The sequence below is a fragment of the Macaca thibetana genome, chromosome 7 (genome assembly GCF_024542745.1).
Source record: "Macaca thibetana thibetana isolate TM-01 chromosome 7, ASM2454274v1, whole genome shotgun sequence".
NCBI classification, from domain to species: domain Eukaryota; kingdom Metazoa; phylum Chordata; class Mammalia; order Primates; family Cercopithecidae; genus Macaca; species Macaca thibetana.
This window is the reverse complement of record NC_065584.1, coordinates 125,109,438-125,127,056: the sequence shown is the minus strand read 5'-3', so window position 1 is coordinate 125,127,056 and position 17,619 is coordinate 125,109,438. Positions and strand designations below refer to the sequence as shown.

Sequence of the window (17,619 nt, the reverse complement as noted above, 5' to 3'; positions counted from 1 at the left end):
TGAAAAGAAATCAAAAAAGAAAGAAAAGAGAAGTAAATGAAATGCCATGAAAACTGTCTCATGAGCCCCTCAAGGAAATCTCTGCTTTAGGCTACCCATCCCATACCAGATACCTTTGAATTTTTCTACAAAGTTTAAGTGAATGATGCTAAAGGCTAATTTCCACTCTAGAAATCTACTTTGGAGTCATAATTCACCTTTAAATTCTGAGGAAAATCCCTAAGAACATTTTACGTTAAAGCTCTAGGAGAACCAAATTTTTTCTTTTTTTTTTTTTTTTTTTTTTTGAGACGGAGTTTTGCTCTTGTTGCCCAGGCTGGAGTGCAATGGCACGATCTCAGCTCACCACAACCTCTGCCTCCCAGATTCAAGCAATGCTCCTCCCTCAGCCTCCCAAGTAGCTGGAATTTCAGGCACGCACCACCACGCCCGACTAATTTTGTATTTTTTAGTAGTGATGGGGTTTCTCCACATTGGTCAGGCTGGTCTCAAACTCCTGACCTCAGGTGATTCACCCACCTTGGCCTCCCACAGTGCTGGGATTATAGGCACGAGCCACTGCGCCTGGCCCAAATTTTTTCTTATCTTCGAGAATTTTTTTTGAAATTACAAAACAAGTATGTGCTTATATTAAAAATCCAAACAACATAGAAGTAGAGGGCCGGACATGGTGGCTCACACCTGTAATCCCAGCAGTTTGGGAGGCCAAGGCGAGTGGATCACTTGAGGTCAGGAGTTTGAGACCAGCCTGGCCAACGTGGTGAAACCCTGTCTCTACTAAAAATACAAAAATTAGCCGGGCATGGTGGTGCACACCTGTAATCCCAGCTACTCGGGAGGCTGCGGCACGAGAATTGCTTGAAACCAGGAGGCGGAGTGTACAGTGAGTGAGATCGTGCCATTGCACTCCAGCTTGGGTGACAGAGTAAGAATCTGTCTCAAAAAAAAAAAAAAAAAAAAAAAAAGTAGAGTAAAAACTGAAACCTTTTCAGCACTCTCCATCTCCCAGAAATAATTTCCCAGGTTATTTTCTATGCATTTTCATACACTTCTTTTACATAAGTGGTTCTTCCACTTAACTATGTGATTCTCAGAATATTCCTTCCTTTTCTGTAAAATGTAAATAAAACTGACCTTATGGGATTGTTTTAAAAACTAAATAAAATAATTCATGTAAAGTGTTTAGCACAGTACACTCTGAAGACATGATTTCCCCAACCTTGAGGGCACTGATTTTAGTGTATACAGTTATGGAAGGCTTTGTTAATTTGGTAAGGGAAAAATTATGCTACTATTTGGCAGATAAAATCTTTCACATGGGAATCCATGGAAGGAGCAAAGGACACATATACAACAAAAGAGGGTGGTGCCTAAAGAAAGATTTGGAACCAGTGGCCAAGAAGACAGAGAGCAGAAGCTGCCTCAGCTTCTTGGAGAGGAGGAAATATTAACACTCTGGGGGCTAAGTCCCCAGGAAATAAGATGAATGAAGTTTCCCTTACTCCTACCTCCAGGTAATACTAAGTGCTACTATGACAGGGGAATTTTTTCCAATTGAATAGACTTCCTTGGCAAAGGAAAGCCACAGATGATTGGGCATAGGTAGGCAGACTTATAACAGGATAGTGGACAAGCTCCCAGGGTAAGCTCAAGGGGATGGATTACATGCTCTGTTCTCCAGCTTATTTGGCCCTTTCCACTTTGCCCTCTCAGTGCCATCATAGCCATCTTCTATACACATCTTCTATTATTGGATTGGGATACCATCAGGTTAGCTCTTCTTAGGACCATAATTCAATACTTCTTCTCATTTTATAGTGATTCACTTTGTTTCTAACTTTTACCATTTTACTGATGCTTTGGTATAAATTCTTTGTACATTTATCTTTGCGTATATGTGAAATGTTCTGTAAGACAAATTTTCTGTCAAAGGGTATGTGATTTTTTTTTTTTTTTTTTGAGACGGAGTCTTGCTCTGTCACCCAGGCTGGAGTGCAGTGGCACAATCTCAGCTCACTGCAACCTCTGCCTCCCGCGTTCAAGCAATTCTCTGCCTCAGCCTCCCAAGTAGCTGGGATTATAGGCACCCACCACCCTGCCTGGCTAATTTTTGTATTTTTAGTAGAGACGAGGTTTCACCGTCTTGGCCAGGCTGTTCTTGAACTCCTGACGTCGTGATCCATCCGCCTCAGCCTCTCAAAGTGTTGGGATTATAGGCGTGAGCCACCACGCCCAGCTGCACATGTGTTTTTAAAATTGGTACTTGTGTTAAATTGTCTTCTCAGAATTGTTTTTATTTTTATTTTTTAATTGAGATGGGGTCTCGCCATATTCCCCACACTCATCTGGAACTCCTGCCTCAGCCTCCCAAAGTGCTGGAATTAAAAGCATGAGCCACTATGCCTGGCCCAGTATTTTAAAATTACTGTAGTATTTTGGACAAGCATGGGCTAATTCACTTTGTAACCTAACTGTAGCTCTCAACTTTATGACTTTTCTATGACAGAGAGATCTAACACATAACGGGGTTTTACTTTATTAAATTGATAAATTTGAACAAATGAGAGTAGATCATGTTTAGATTTAAGCAATAGTCTAACATCCTCTCTATATCCCTGGTTCCAACTCTCAGGTTAATGAAATGTAATCTTTTCTATTATTAATTAATTAGCATTCTTTTTCTTTAAAAATAAAAATCAACGATCTATATAGTTGTTCAGCCATCTGCAAATGTTATTTTAACAGGCTATGTTTTCTTGAGAATTTTGCTTTAGTTTATTGTTGACAGACATCATTTGACTACTTAATAAACATTCTCAGGCTAGGATTCTATTTGTACAACTTTGGAGCATCAGCATGCTATGCTGAGTTGCCATGGCAACTACAGATATTGTGTACTGTAGTCTAAGTATTTATTCTACAAAACTCCCTGTCAAAACAACATGGGAAAACATTTCTATTTAAAAAGGTCACACATCATGTCAAATGACGGATAAAAGAGTGACATTTTAAACAGCCCTAATTCCCTTTAGCTATCAAATTTCTAATGGAGCTCAGGCAATAGCTACAGCTTCTATAACTTACTCTTACTCTTCTCAATGTTTCCTCCCTTATTATCATAAAAGGTCTCCTAAGTATCCTCCTCCCCCCCACAACTCTTTCTTCCTAATGATTATAAGGATCTGGGTGCAGAGGCATTTGCCTGTAATCCCAGCTATGTGGGAGGCTGAGGTGGGAAGACTGCTTGCGCTCAGTACTTTGAGAACAGCCGGGGCAACATAGGGAGACCCAATCTCCAAACGAAAAAAAAAAAAAAAAAGAATTTATTTCTGAGGATAGTTAACAATGGATTAGGTCTACTTGATACTGAAATACTAGCTTGGCTGTCTCATAAGACATATGGTAGCCAGCCTGTAATCCCAACACTTTGAGAGGCCGAGGTGGGCGGATCATGAAGCCAGGAGATCGAGACCATCCTGGCTAACACGGTGAAACCCTGTCTCTACTAAAAATACAAAAAACTAGCCGGGCGAGGTGGCGGGCGCCTATAGTCCCAGCTACTTGGGAGGCTGGGGCAGGAGAATGGCGTAAACCCGGGAGGCGGAGCTTGCAGTGAGCCGAGATCGCGCCACTGCACTCCAGCCTGGGCGACAGAGAGAGACTCCGTCTCAAAAAAAAAAAAAAAAGAAAAATGGGAGACTATCAAGCTAGATTACTTGATGTTATATTTAAATAAACTTGGGCCAGGTGAAGTGGTTCACACCTGTAATCCCAAAACTTTGGGAGGCTGAGGCAGGCGGATCACCTAAGGTCAAAAGTTCGAGACCAGCCCAACCAATATGGTGAAACCCTGTCTCTACTAACAATACAAAAATTAGCAGGGGGTGATGGTGTGTGCCTGTGGTCCCAGTTACTGGGGAGGCTGAGACAGAATTGCTTGAACCCAGGAGGCAGAGGTTGCAGTGAGCTGAGATCATGCCACTACACTACACTCCAGCCTGGGCGACAGGGCGAGACTGCCTCAAAAAAAAAAAAAAATTTTTTTTAAATAAACTTTTATTCATGAAGAACCAGAGTATTTTCTATCTTTTAAGAAATGGCATTCACCACCTCAACACAGTGGTGACTGATGAAGGACATATCTGTAATATGAAAAAAAATTGAGATATATTAGTCTCTACAGAGACTAATATAACGAGGCTGATTTTCTCATTTCTTGCATATGGTTTACTATGGAAGACACAGGGCCCTAATAAAATCCGTATTTTTTTTTTAAGATAGGGTCTTGCTTTGTCACCCAGGCTGGAGTATAGTGATGCAATCACAGCTCACTGTAGCCTCAACCTCCCAGGCTCAAGCCACCACACCTGGCTAATTTTTAAAAAATTATTATTATGGCCGGGCGCAGTGGCTCAAGCCTGTAATCCCAGCACTTTGGGAGGCCGAGACGGGCGGATCACGAGGTCAGGAGATCGAGACCATCCTGGCTAACATGGTGAAACCCCGTCTCTATTAAGAAATACAAAAAACTAGCCGGGCGAGGCGGCGGGCGCCTGTAGTCCCAGCTACTCGGGAGGCTGAGGCAGGAGAATGGCGTGAACCTGGGAGGCAGAGCTTGCAGTGAGCCGAGATCGCGCCACTGCACTCCAGCCTGGGTGACAGAGCGAGACTCCGTCTCAAAAAAAAAAAAAAAAAAAAAAAAATTATTATTATTATTATTATTCTTTTTTTTTTTTGAGACGGAGTCTCGCTCTGTCGCCCGGGCTGGAGTGCAGTGGCGCGATCTCGGCTCACTGCAAGCTCTGCCTCCCAGGTTCACGCCATTCTCCTGCCTCAGCTTCCTGAGGAGCTGGGACTACAGGCGACCGCCACCATGCCCAGCTAATTTTTTGTATTTTTAGTAGAGATGGGGTTTCACTGTGTTAACCAGGATGGTCTCAATCTCCTGACCTTGTGATCTGCCCGCCTCGGCCTCCCAAAGTGCTGGGATTACAGGTGTGAGTCACCGCGCCTGGCTAAAAATTATTATTTATAGAGATAAGATTTTGCGGCCGGGCACGGTGGCTCAAGCCTGTAATCCCAGCACTTTGGGAGGCCAAGACGGGCGGATCACGAGGCCAGGAGATCGAGAGACGATCCCGGCTAACACGGTGAAACCCCGTCTCTACTAAAAAATACAAAAAAACTAGCCGGGCGAGGTGGCGGGCGCCTGTAGTCCCAGCTACTCGGGAGGCTGAGGCAGGAGAACGGTGTAAACCCGGGAGGCGGAGCTTGCAGTGAGCTGAGATCCGGCCACTGCACTCCAGCCTGGGTGACAGAGCAAGACTCCGTCTCAAAAAAAAAAAAAAAAAAAAAAAAAAAAAGATTTTGCTGTGTTGCTCAGGCTGCTCTCAAACTCCTGGGCTCAAGAGATTTGACCACCTTGGCCTCCCAAAACACTGGTATTACAGACTTGAGCCACTATACCCGGCGTTCAAAATCCACATTTTTTTTTTTTTTTTAGATGGAGTCTCACTCTGTCGCCCAGGCTGGAGTGCCGTGGTACAGTCTCGGCTCACTGCAAGCTCCACCTCCCGGGTTCACGCCATTCTCCTGCGTCAGCCTCCCAAGTAGCTGGGACTACAGGCACCAGCCAACACGACTAATTTTTTATGTTTTTAGTAGAGACAGGGTTTCACTGCATTAGCCAGAGCGGTCTCGATCTCCTGACCTCGTGATCCACCCACTTCGGCCTCCCAAAGTGCAGGGATTACAGGTGTGAGCCACCACGCCCAGCCCTAGATCCACATTTTTAATGACACATACCGTCTTTAACTGTAAAACAGCATTACATCAATGTAATAAACTTTTTTTTTTTTTGAGATGGAGTCTCGCTCTGTCGCCCAGGTTGGAGTGCAGTGAGGTGATCTCGGCTTACTGTAAGCTCCGCCTCCTAGGTTCACGCCATTCTCATGCCTCAGCCTCCGGAGTAGCTGGGACTACAGGCGCCCGCCACCATGCCCCGCTAATTTTTTGTATTTTTAGTGGAGACGGGGTTTCACCATGTTATCCAGGATGACCTGGATCTCCTGACCTCGTGATCCACCCGCCTTGGCCTCCCAAAGTGCTGGGATTACAGGTGTGAGCCACGGTGCCCAGCCAATAAACATTTTTAATACAGTATTACTTAAAGTCAGATAAATTGGCCAGTCACGGTAGTTCGCGCCTGTAATCCTAGCACTTTGGGAGGCCGAGGCGGGCGGATCACTTGAGGTCAGGAATTTGAAACCAGCCTGGCCAACATGATGAAACCCTGTCTCTACTAAAAATACAAAAAAACTACCCAGATGTGGTGGCAGGCACCTGTAATCCCAGCTACTTGGGAGGCTGAGGCAGGAGAATTGCTTGAACCCAGGAGGTGGAGGTTACAGTGAGCTGAGATTGTGCTGCTGCACTTCAGCCTGGGCGATAGAGTGAGACTCCAAATAAATACATAAATAAATAAATTCAGAGTAAATTATTAAGGACAGTTCTTAACTTGATTTACAAGAAAAAACACAAAAGAAAATAATTTACATAGGATGTCTAAATCTATAACTGAGTTCCAAAAACTACTGCTATTTTTTTGAGAGGATAAGAACACAGGCCGTGCGTGGTGGCTCATACCTGTAATCACAGCACTTTGGGAGGCCGAGAGGAGCGGATCACTTGAGGTCAGGAGTTCAAGACCAGTCTGGCCAACATGGTGAAACTCCGTCTCTACTAAAAATACAAAAATTAGCTGGGTGTGGTGGCAGACACCTGTAATCCCAGCTACTTGGGAAGCGGAGGCAGGAGAGTGCCTTGAACTTGGAAGGCGGAGGTTGCAGCAAGCCAAGATCGCACCACTACACTCCAGCCTGGACAACAGAGCAAGACTCCTTCTCAAAAAGAAAAAAAAGAAAGAAAAAAAGAACTTGCCGGGCGCGGTGGCTCAAGCCTGTAATCTTCTGAAGACTTCTGAAGAATGCTAAATTTGGGAAGGAAGGAAATTAAAAGCATTTAACTGTACAGAATGGGATGGACAGAGGATGGGAAGGCATAAGTTAGAAAGAAAAGACAATAAATAAGCAAGGTCATTTACCTGGTTCAGAGTTTGTGTAGAAAAGTAGGAGATGATCCTTAAAAATATACATCAAACTGGGCATGGTAGCTCACACCTGTAATCCCAGCACTTTGGGAGGCCAAGGTGGGTGGATCGCTTGAGCTCAGGAGTTTGAGACCAGCCTGAGCAACATGGCAAATCCTCATCTCTACAAATAATATAAAAATTAGCCAGACGTGGTGGCCTATGCCTGTAGTGCCAGCTACTTGGGAGGTGGAGGCGGGAGAGTCTCTTGAGCTCAGGAGGCCAAGGTTGCCGTGAGTCAAGATTGTATCACCACTACTCTCCAGGCTGGGCAACAGAGCAAGATTTTGTCTCTGTCTCAAAAAAAAAAAAAAAATAACCCTATTTCAGAAGGTTGAGAAGTTTAAACTTGAGTTTGTGGAGAGTAAGCATTAGCTGGTCAGGACTAAACTAAGATAGTGACACTAAAGAGACATAGGTAAAATATGTTGTAAAGGGCAGCACTTAATGACTGTAAAAAATACACCTCAGCCCAGCTGGATGTGGTAGCTCCCTCCTGTAATCTCTGCACTTTGGGAGGCGGAGGCAGGCAGATCACGAGGTCAGGAGATCCAGACCATCCTGGCTGATATGGTGAAACCCCGTCTCTACTAAAAATACAAAAAACTAGCCGGGCGAGGTGGCGGGCGCCTGTAGTCCCAGCTACTCGGGAAGCTGAGGCAGGAGAATGGCGTGCACCCGGGAGGCGGAGCTTGCAGTGAGCTGAGATCCGGCCACTGCACTCCAGCTTGGGCAACAGAGCGAAACTCTCTCTCAAAAAAAAAAAAAAAAAAAAAAAAAGCCGGGCGCTGTGGCTCAAGCCTGTAATCCCAGCACTTTGGGAGGCTGAGACGGGCGGATCACGAGGTCAGGAGATCGAGACCATCCTGGCTAACACGGTGAAACCCCGTCTCTACTAAAAAATACAAAAAACTAGCCGGGCGAGGTGGCGGGCGCCTGTGGTCCCAGCTACTCCGGAGGCTGAGGCAGGAGAATGGCGTAAACCCGGGAGGCGGAGCTTGCAGTGAGCTGAGATCCGGCCACTGCACTCCAGCCTGGGCGACAGAGCCAGACTCAGTCTCAAAAAAAAAAAAAAAAAAAAAGAACATCATCTCTGAAGTCTGGTTTGAGTCCAGTATCTGCTACTTAAATACAACGTACTGGGAAATTATTTAACCCACTGTGTCTGTTTCCAAATCTACCCACAAATGGGAGCATAAGTAAAGGAGAAAGAAACTGAAGGGGTCCACGGAAAGTTCTTTCCTAATGGAGGAGACACTAGGCATATTTGTATACTAATGAGGATAATCTCCTAGAGAGGTATAAGAGAAAATGGAAGGAGTAGAGTCCTTGAGAAGGTGGCAGGAGATGGTAACCAAATCATTGATAGAATGGGCCTTTGAGAAGAAAAGGGACACTTTCTCCATTGCAATCTGAGATAAGAAAAGATGGGCACAAATGTAGATTTGATGCAAAGAGCAGTTAGGTTATTGGCTGAGAATGAGAGTTGAAGAGGAGCATAAAGTTATGATAACAGAAGACAAAGTATGAGATTATGAGATGCCTGACTAACTCAGTGGGAAAGTACACCTAAATGGAGAAAGTAGACTTGCCAAGAGGTTTTGACTGGTAAAAGTTTGTTATCTTGAATTTTTTCGTTTTTTTTCTTTTTCCTTTTTTTTTTTTTGAGGCAGTCTCACTTCTTAGACCAGGCTAGAATGCAATGGTACGATCTCAGCTCACTGCAACCTCCGCCTCCTAGGTTCAAGCGATTCTCCCGCCTCAGCCTCCCAAGTAGCTGGGATTACAGGCACGTGCCAACACGCCCAGCTAATTTTTGTATTTTTAGTAGAGACGGGGTTTCACCATGTTGGTCAAGCTGGTCTTGAACTCCTGACCTCAAGTGATCCGCCCAGCTTGGCCTCCCAAAGTGCTGGGATTACAGACGTGAGCCACCATGCCTGGCCAGTCATCTTGAATTTAAAGTGAAGTCAGTCAGCTTTATTATACGATTTTTCTCCAGCGTAATCTGCTATTTGGGTACAGACACTGAGAAGACAGATGAGTTTCATCTAAGGTTGGCATCTCTTCAAGTGGGTATGTAAACTGAGGCTATTTGCAAGAGAATTACTTTAATGATGAATCATAAAATCTAGACTAATGAAGAAGATAGAGGGCTGGGCACAGTGGTTTACGGCTGTAATCCCAGCACTTTGGGAGGCCGAGGAGGGTGGATCACTTGAGGTCAGGAGTTCAAGAGCAGCCTGGCCAACATGGTGAAACCCCGTCTTTACTAAAAACACAAAAATTAGCCGGGCATGCTGGTGGGCACCTGTAATCCCAGGTACTCAGGAGGCTGATGGAGAATCACTTGAACCGGAAAGGAGGTTGCAGTGAGCTGAGATCACACCACTGCACTCAAGCCAGGGCGACAGAGCAAGAATGTCTCAAAAACAGGAAAAAAAAAAAGCAGGTAAAGCCAGGAAAGGCCTGGTAGGAAAGTATGTGAAATCAGTGTACCTGAAAGGAGATCAATGATTTGGAAGTTTCCATGACATGGAAGAATTTTGCAGTAGGAGTCTATTTTCTAACTATTAACAGCTATAAGATTCTTGAGGGGCCGGGCGCGGTGGAAGCCTGTAATCCCAGCACTTTGGGAGGCCGAGACGGGCGGATCACGAGGTCGGGAGATCGAGACCATCCTGGTTAACACGGTGAAACCCCGTCTCTACTAAAAAATACAAAAAACTAGCCGGGCAAGGTGGCGGGCGCCTGTAGTCCCAGCTACTCGGGAAGCTGAGGCAGGAGAATGGCGTAAACCCGGGAGGCGGAGCTTGCAGTGAGCTGAGATCCGGCCACTGCACTCCAGCCTGGGTGACAGAGCGAGACTCCGTCTCAAAAAAAAAAAAAAAAAAAAAGATTCTTGAGGACAGAGACAGTGCCTTTTACGGCCATCCTAACAGATGCTTGCAACTAGCAGGAATGAAGTAATGTTTGCTTATTTGATTAGCCATAGCCCCAGTAGCTCACCTGGCAGGTGACAGCTAGTGTATGACAGATCTGGGTCTTCCCAGTTCGGAATTCTCCAAACATTTCTGTGATAGATCCAGTCTCAATTCCACCTAAAAGAGCAATAAGAAATACCTCTTAGCATAATACAAACATTTAGAAACTGTAGTCACAGAAATGTTCTTGGAGCTCAAGAGAAAGATATTTACATAAATTAAAAATTCAATTTCCAACAACCGATTTTTCAAAAATGTATTTTGAGGCTAGCCATGGTGGCTCAGGCCTGTAATACCAGCACTTTAGGAAGCTGAGGTGGGCTCACTGCTTGAGTTCAGGAGTTTGAGACCAGCCTGGGCAACATGGTGAAGGCCTGTCTCTACAAAAAATACAAAAATTAGCCGGGCATGGTGGCGGGTGCCTGTAGCGCCAGCTACTCAGGAGCTAAGATGAGAGGATCACTTGAGCCTGGGAGGCAGAAGCTGCAGTGAGCCGAGATCATGCCACTGCACTCCAGCCTAGGCGACACAGTGAGACCCTGTTTCAAAACAAACAAACTAAAAGTATTTTAAAATAATTATAGATTTATAGATAGTTGCAAATAAGGCTAGGTGCGGTGGCTCATGCCTGTAATCCCAGCACTTTGGGAGGCCAAGGCAGGCGAATCACCTGAGGTCACGAGCTTGAGAGCAGCCTGGCCAACATTGTGAAACTTCGTCTCTACTAAAAATACAAAAATCAGCTGGACATGGTGATGGGCACCTGTAATCCCAGCTACTCAGCAGGCTCAAGCACGAGAATCACTTGAACCTGGGAGGCAGAGGTTGCAGTGAGCCGAGATCACACCACTGCACTCCAGCCTGGGTGACAGAGTGAGACTCCTTCTAAAAAAAAAAAAAAAGGCTGGGCACAATATGGTGAAACACCATCTCTACTAAAAATACAAAAATTAGCCAGGCATGGTGGCCCATGCCTGTAGTCCCAGCTACTTGGGAGGCTGAGGCAGAAGAATCACTTGAACCCGGGGGGTGGAAGTGGCAGTGAGCCAAGATCACGCTACTGCACTCCAGCCTGGGCGACAGAGCAAGACTCTGTCTCAAAAAAAAAAAAAAAACAGCTGGGTACAGTGACTCACGCCTGTAATTCCAGCACTTTGGGAGACTGAAGTGGGTAGATCAGGAGGTCAGGAGTCTGAGACCAGCCTGGCCAAGATGGTGAAACCCTGTCTCTACTAAAAATACAAAACTTAGCCAGGCACGGTGGCAGAGGCCTGTCATCCCAGCTACTCATGAGGCTGAGGCAGGAGAATCGCTTGAACCCGGGAGTCAGGGGTTGCAGTGAGCTGAGATCGTGCCGTGCCACTGCACTCTAGCCTGGGCAACAGAGCAAGACTCTGTCTTTAAAAAAAAAAAAACAAACAAGGCCGGGCGTAGTGGCTCACGCTTGTAATCCCAGCACTTTGGGAGGCTGAGGCGGGCGGATCATGAGGTCAGGAGATTGAGACCATCCTGGTTAACATGGTGAAACCCCGTCTCTACTAAAAATACAAAAAATTAGCCGGGTGTGGTGGCAGGCACCTGTAGTCCCAGCTACTGGGGAGGCTGAGGCAGGAGAATGGCGTGAACCTGGGAGGCAGAGCTTGTAGTGAGCCTAGATCATGCCACTGCACTCCAGCCTGGGCAACAGTGCAAGACTCTGTCTCAAACAAACAAGCAAAACCATAGGGAGGTTCTATGCACCTAGCCTTCTGTAGTGTTAACATCTTGCATAGTGATAGTACAGCACTGCTATTAGAAAACAGACATTGGGGGCTGGGCACAGTGGCACACGCCTGTAATCCCAGCACTTTGGGATGCTGAGGCGGGTAGATCATCTGAGGTCAGGAGTTCAAGACCAACCTAGCCAACATGGTGAAACCTCATCTCTACTAAAAATACAAAAATTAGCTGGGCGTGGTGGCACTCGCCTGTAGTCCCAGCTACTTGGGAGACTGAGGCAGGAGAATCACTTGAACCCAGGAGGTGGAGGCTGCAGTGAGCTGAGATTATGCCACTGCACTCTGGCCTGGGTAACAGAGCAAGACTCTGTCTCAAAAAAAAGGAAAGAAAACCGACATTGGGCCAGGCGAGGTGGCTCAAGCCTATAATCCCAGCAGTTTTGGAGGCTGAGGCAGAAGAATGGCTTGAGCTCAGGATTTCGAGACCAGCTGGACAACATAGTGAGGCCCTGTCTCAAAAAAAAAAAAAAAAAAATTAGCCAGGAAGTAAATGATTGTAGTCCTAGCTCTGGGGAGACTGAGGCTAGAAGATCACTTGAGCCCAGGAAGCAGAGGTTGCAGTGAGCTGAGACCATGCCACTGCACTCCGGGTGACAGAGTGAGACCCCGTCTCTAAAAATAAATAATAAGGTCGAAAGCTTTATAGTTTTCCCTGAAGTCCTGAAGATTAGTGTGTACACAATGAGTAGTATTCAAACATGGATGTTTTAACCAGTCATCAGGCTTTCAACCTTGTGGTAGAGGAGGTTATAATTATAGTTACTTCCTTAAGCAAAAGGAGCTTACTCTCTCAATGCAATATTAAATGGAGACTAAATTCTTTAATTTGCAGGTAAGTTTAGTATTTTATAAATAAGGGCCTACCTTGCAGCAGTCTTACCTCTTCAATGTAGATACTTTCTTTATCTCTCTTTTTTTTTGAGACAGAGTTTTGCTCGTCACCCAGGCTAGAGCGCAGTGGCGCAATCTTGGCTCACAGCAACCTCCATCTTCCAGGTTCAAGCAATTCTCCTGCCTCAGCCTCCCGAGTAGCTGGGATCACATGCATGTGCCACCACGCCCAGCTAATTTTGTACTTTTAATAGGTTTCTCCATCTTGGCTGGGCTGGTCTCAAATTCCTAACCTCAGGTGATCTGCCCACCTTGGCCTCCTAAAGTGCTGAGATTACAGGCATGAGCCACTGCACCTGGCCTTCTTTTATCTCTTTATCATTATCTAACAAGTAAATGCTACCCAAACATTTCAGTTTTGTTCCATAACCTGGAAGCTTTCCTAACTAGAGTTCACAACACAGAATAAGGGATTACTACACCTTGAAGTAGTTTGTCAAGCTCTTTGGAGCCAGTAGTAATCTGTATGATCTCTGACCGCCTTTGGTGGAATTCAGTTGCAGTGGTGAAACCCATTGGAACTAATTTAGCTGCCTCAGCCTGGGAAAAATAAGAAATGTTAAATCAACAAAATAATATTCCTTACCACAGTGATCTTGAGGGCAAAAAATATATATATAAAGAAAAAAGAAATATTAGTAAAACAAGAATCCAGTGTGCAATGAAACGAGAAACTAATAAAATTACCAGGATGATTTCTCTTTAGAAAGTCATAAAAAAGATAATCTCATTCAGAGACTCCATGAAGATCAATTTGTTAATCACCAATTCAAGTTAATATGTTAATACAGTTTTAAAAACTATTATAGATCCATACATATGTTTTGCCCAATTTATGACAAAAATGACAATACAGTACACCTTCATTTCCTGCTCCATCAACCGCAGACTGCATCCCTTAACTTCCTACTTTGTAAAAATGAGGACATTTGCCCTTCCATCTTTTCTCTCTCCATGGCTACTTCCCCACCTCTATCAGCCGTACCTTTTCTTTCATATTGTCTGGCTGAGAACATTCACATTCTATTTTGTAATTACAGATAAGTATTCTATAATAGCACTATGGGTTGATTCTAAAATTGAAAAGTAAATGCATTCACAAATATGCAAAAATAAAGCAACACACTCCTAAATAACCAACAAGTCAAAGAAGAAATGACAAGGGAAATGAGAAAATATTTTTTGCAATGAATGAAAATGAAGATAAACCAAAACTTACGGGCTCCAACAAAAGCAGTGCTCAGAGAGAAATTCATAGCTATAAATACCTATATTAGAAAAGAAGGCTGGGTGCGGTGGCTCATGCCTGTAATCCCAGCACTTTGGGAGGCTGAGGTGGGAGGACTGCTGGAAGCCAGGAGTTTGAGACCAGCCTGAGCAACAAAGTGGGACCCTGGCTCTAAAAAATGTTTTAAAATTAGCAGGGCACGGCTGGGCACGGTGGCTCACACCTGTAATCCCAGCACTTTGGGAGGGTGAGGTGCGCAGATCACAAAGTCAGGAGATCGAGACCAGCCTGCCCGGTGAAACCCCGTCTCTACTAAAAATACAAAAAATTAGCCGGGCGCGGTGTGGGCGCCTGTAGTCCCAGCTACTCGGGAGGCTGAGGCAGGAGAATGCGTGAACCCAGGTGGCGGAGCTTGCAGTGAGCCGAGATCGCGCCACTGCACCCAGCCTGGGCGACAGAGCGAGACTCCGTCAAAAAAAAAAAAAAAAAAAAAAAAAAAAAAATTAGCAGGGCATGGCTGGGCAGGTGGCTCACACCTGTAATCCCAGCACTTTGGGAGGGTGAGGTGCGCAGATCACAAAGTCAGGAGTTCAAGACCAGCCTGCCCAATATGGTGAAACCCCATCTCTACTAAAAATACAAAAATTAGCTGGGCATGGTGGCATGCACCTGTAGTCCCAACTACTCAGGAGGCTGAAACAGGAGAATTGCTTGAATCCAGGTGGCGGAGACTGCAGTGAGCTGAGATCGCACCACTGAACCCCAGCCTGGGCAACAGAGCAAGACTCCGTCAGAAAAAAAAAAAAAAAAAAATGGCCTGGCGTGGTGGCTCATGTCTATAATCCCAGCACTTTGGGAGGCCGAGGCAGGCAGATCACGAGGTCAGGAGACCGAGACCATCCTGGATAACATGGTGAAACCCCATCTCTACTAAAAATACAAAAAATTAGCCAGGCATCATGGCACGAGCCTGTAATCCCAGCCACTCCGGAGGCTGAGGCAGAAGAATCACTTGAATCCAAGAGGCGGAGGTTGCAGTCAGCAGAGATCGCACCACTGCACTCCAGCCTGGGCACAGAGGGAGACTCTGAAAAAAAAAAAAAAAAAACAAACAAACAAAAAAAACAACAAATTAGCAGGCCATTGTGGAGCGTGCCTGTGGTCCTAGTTACCTGGGAGGCTGAGGCAGAAGGTTTGTTTGAACCAGGAGTTGGAGGCTGCAGTGAGCTATAATCGCACCACTGCACTGCAACAAAGTAACAGAACAAGACTGTCTCTAAAAATGAAACAGATAAATCCTAACCTAACCTTCCAAAGAACAGCAAACAAAACAAAGCAAGCAGAAGGATGGAAATAAAACAAGTTGGGTCAAAACTATTAGGTAAAGGACAGAATAATAGAGAAACATCAATGAAACCAAAAGCTGGTTCTTTGAAAACATCAACGAAATTGACAAACTTTTAGCTGCACTGACCAAAAAAAGAGAGAAAAGACTCAAATTACTAAAATCAAGAATGAAAGAGGGAACATTACTACTGACTTTATGGAAATAAAAAGTAGTATAAGGAAACCCTTTGAGCAACTCTATGTCAACAAGTTAGATAACTTAGATGAAATAAGCAAATTCCTAGAAAGATAAACTACAAAAAACTCACTCAAGAAGAAAATCTAGGCTGGGCGCGGTGGCTCACGCCTGTAATCCCAGCACTTTGGGAGGCCGAGTTGGGCGGATCAGGAGGTCAAGAGATCAAGACCATACTGGCTAACACGGTGAAACCCCGTCTCTACTAAAAAATACAAAAAATTAGCCAGGCATGGTGGCGGGACCTGTAGTCCCAGCTACTCGGGAGGCTGAGGCAGGAGAATGACGTGAACCTGGGAGGCGGAGCTTGTAGTGAGCTGAGATCCGGCCACTGCACTCCAGCCTGGGAGACAAAGCAAGACTCTGTCTCAACAACAACAAAAAAAAAAAAAGAAAAGAAAATCTAAATAGACCCATGGAAAGTACAAAGATTAAACTTTTATAATTTTAAAATTTCCCATGAAGGAAAAAAAAAAAAAATAGTTGAAAAAGTCAATGAAAGTTTATTTTCTAAACTTTTCTATATATTTAATATTTCATTTAAAAATTTATTGCAGGGCCAGGTGCATTGGCTCACGCCTGTAATCCCAGCACTTTGGGAGACTGAGGCGGGCGGATTACCCGAGGCCAGGATTTTGAGACCAGCCTGACCAATTCATATACTCACTGTCAATTCCATGCAACAAACATATACTAGACACTCTGTATGAAACATAATCCCAGGGACTCTGAAGGATATGGAGAAAAAGAAGAGCAGATTCTTGCCTCCACAGAACTTATAATTTAATCAGGAAGATACACTATACAAAATAACTATAGTACAAGTAGATGTGATGGGTAATATAAGAAGTACTAACAAAAGAGCCATGGGAGCTCAAGGAATATAGACTACTTCCTTTGGTGAAAAACAGAAAGAGAAGGTATTAGCAAAGACCAAACTGGTAGAAATGGCCAGGTTAGTGGCATGTGCCTATAGTCCCAGCTACTCAGGAGGCTGAGGAGAATTCCTTGAGCCCAAGAGTTTGAAGCTGCAGTGAGCTATGATCATGCCATTGCACTCCAGCCTGGGCAACAGAGTGAGAGTCTGTCTCTCTCTCTCTTTTTTTTTTTTTAAAAAGGTGGGCATAGTGGCTCGTGCCTGTAATTTCAGCACTTTGGGAGGCTGAGGCTGGTGGATTGCTTGAGGCCAGGAGTTTGAGACCAGCCTAGGCAACATGGTGAAACCCCGTTTCAACTGAAAATACAAAAAGTAACCAAGTGTGGTGGTGGGCGCCTGTAATCCCAGCTACTCAGGAGGTTGAGGCAGGAGAATCACTTGAACCTGGGAGGCAAAGGTTGCAGTGAGCCAAGCCAAGATTGCACCACTGTGCTCCAGCCTGGGTGACACAGCGAGACTCTGCCTCAGAAAAAAAAAAAAAAAAGGAAAACAAACAATACAATCATAATCTTTACTGGCCAGAAACTAAGAACATGAAATATTGAAAAGTTAAGACACATATGTCTATACCATTTTGCATTTCAAATCATGATATTCTAGGTTTGCATTTTTGTGTTCATAGAAGCAGAGAAGTGATTCGATTTCTGAAACCAAGATCTCACAAGGCAAAAAGTAAAGATCCTGTCAGCATTTGTTCATTCACAAAAACTGATGCCCAAAAAGTGAAAACAGAAAGACTTTAGGGACCCCTACTGGCTTAGTCAATATGACAATCTTTTAACAAAAGTACTGTTAAGGACTCAGAACTCTTTCTTATTTCCAATTAAGCAACCACTTCAACAAATATTCATTTATTTGAGTAATCCAATAAATTTATCTAACGCTAACAGTAATCGATACATGAAAATACAATTTTATAAATAAATATTTGCAGACCAGGCGCGGTGGCTCAAGCCTGTAATCCCAGCACTTTGGGAGGCCGAGACGGGCGGATCACGAGGTCAGGAGATCGAGACCATCCTGGCTAACATGGTGAAACCCCGTCTCTACTAAAAAATACAAAAAACTAGCC

The 17,619-nt window shown here is 44.7% G+C and overlaps 1 protein-coding gene across 3 annotated transcripts in view; it reads right to left on the bottom strand.

Moving 5' to 3' along the window:
• RAD51 (RAD51 recombinase) overlaps positions 1-17,619 on the bottom strand; it is a 41,092-nt gene that overhangs the window by 14,316 nt on the left and 9,157 nt on the right. For all 3 annotated transcript variants that reach the window (XM_050799557.1, XM_050799558.1, XM_050799559.1), the window contains exons 4-5: positions 13,223-13,340; positions 10,157-10,248 (exon numbers count right to left, since the gene is read on the bottom strand). In XM_050799557.1, coding sequence (XP_050655514.1) covers positions 10,157-10,248; positions 13,223-13,340 — 210 coding nt within the window. The remainder of the gene's footprint in view (positions 1-10,156; positions 10,249-13,222; positions 13,341-17,619) is intronic.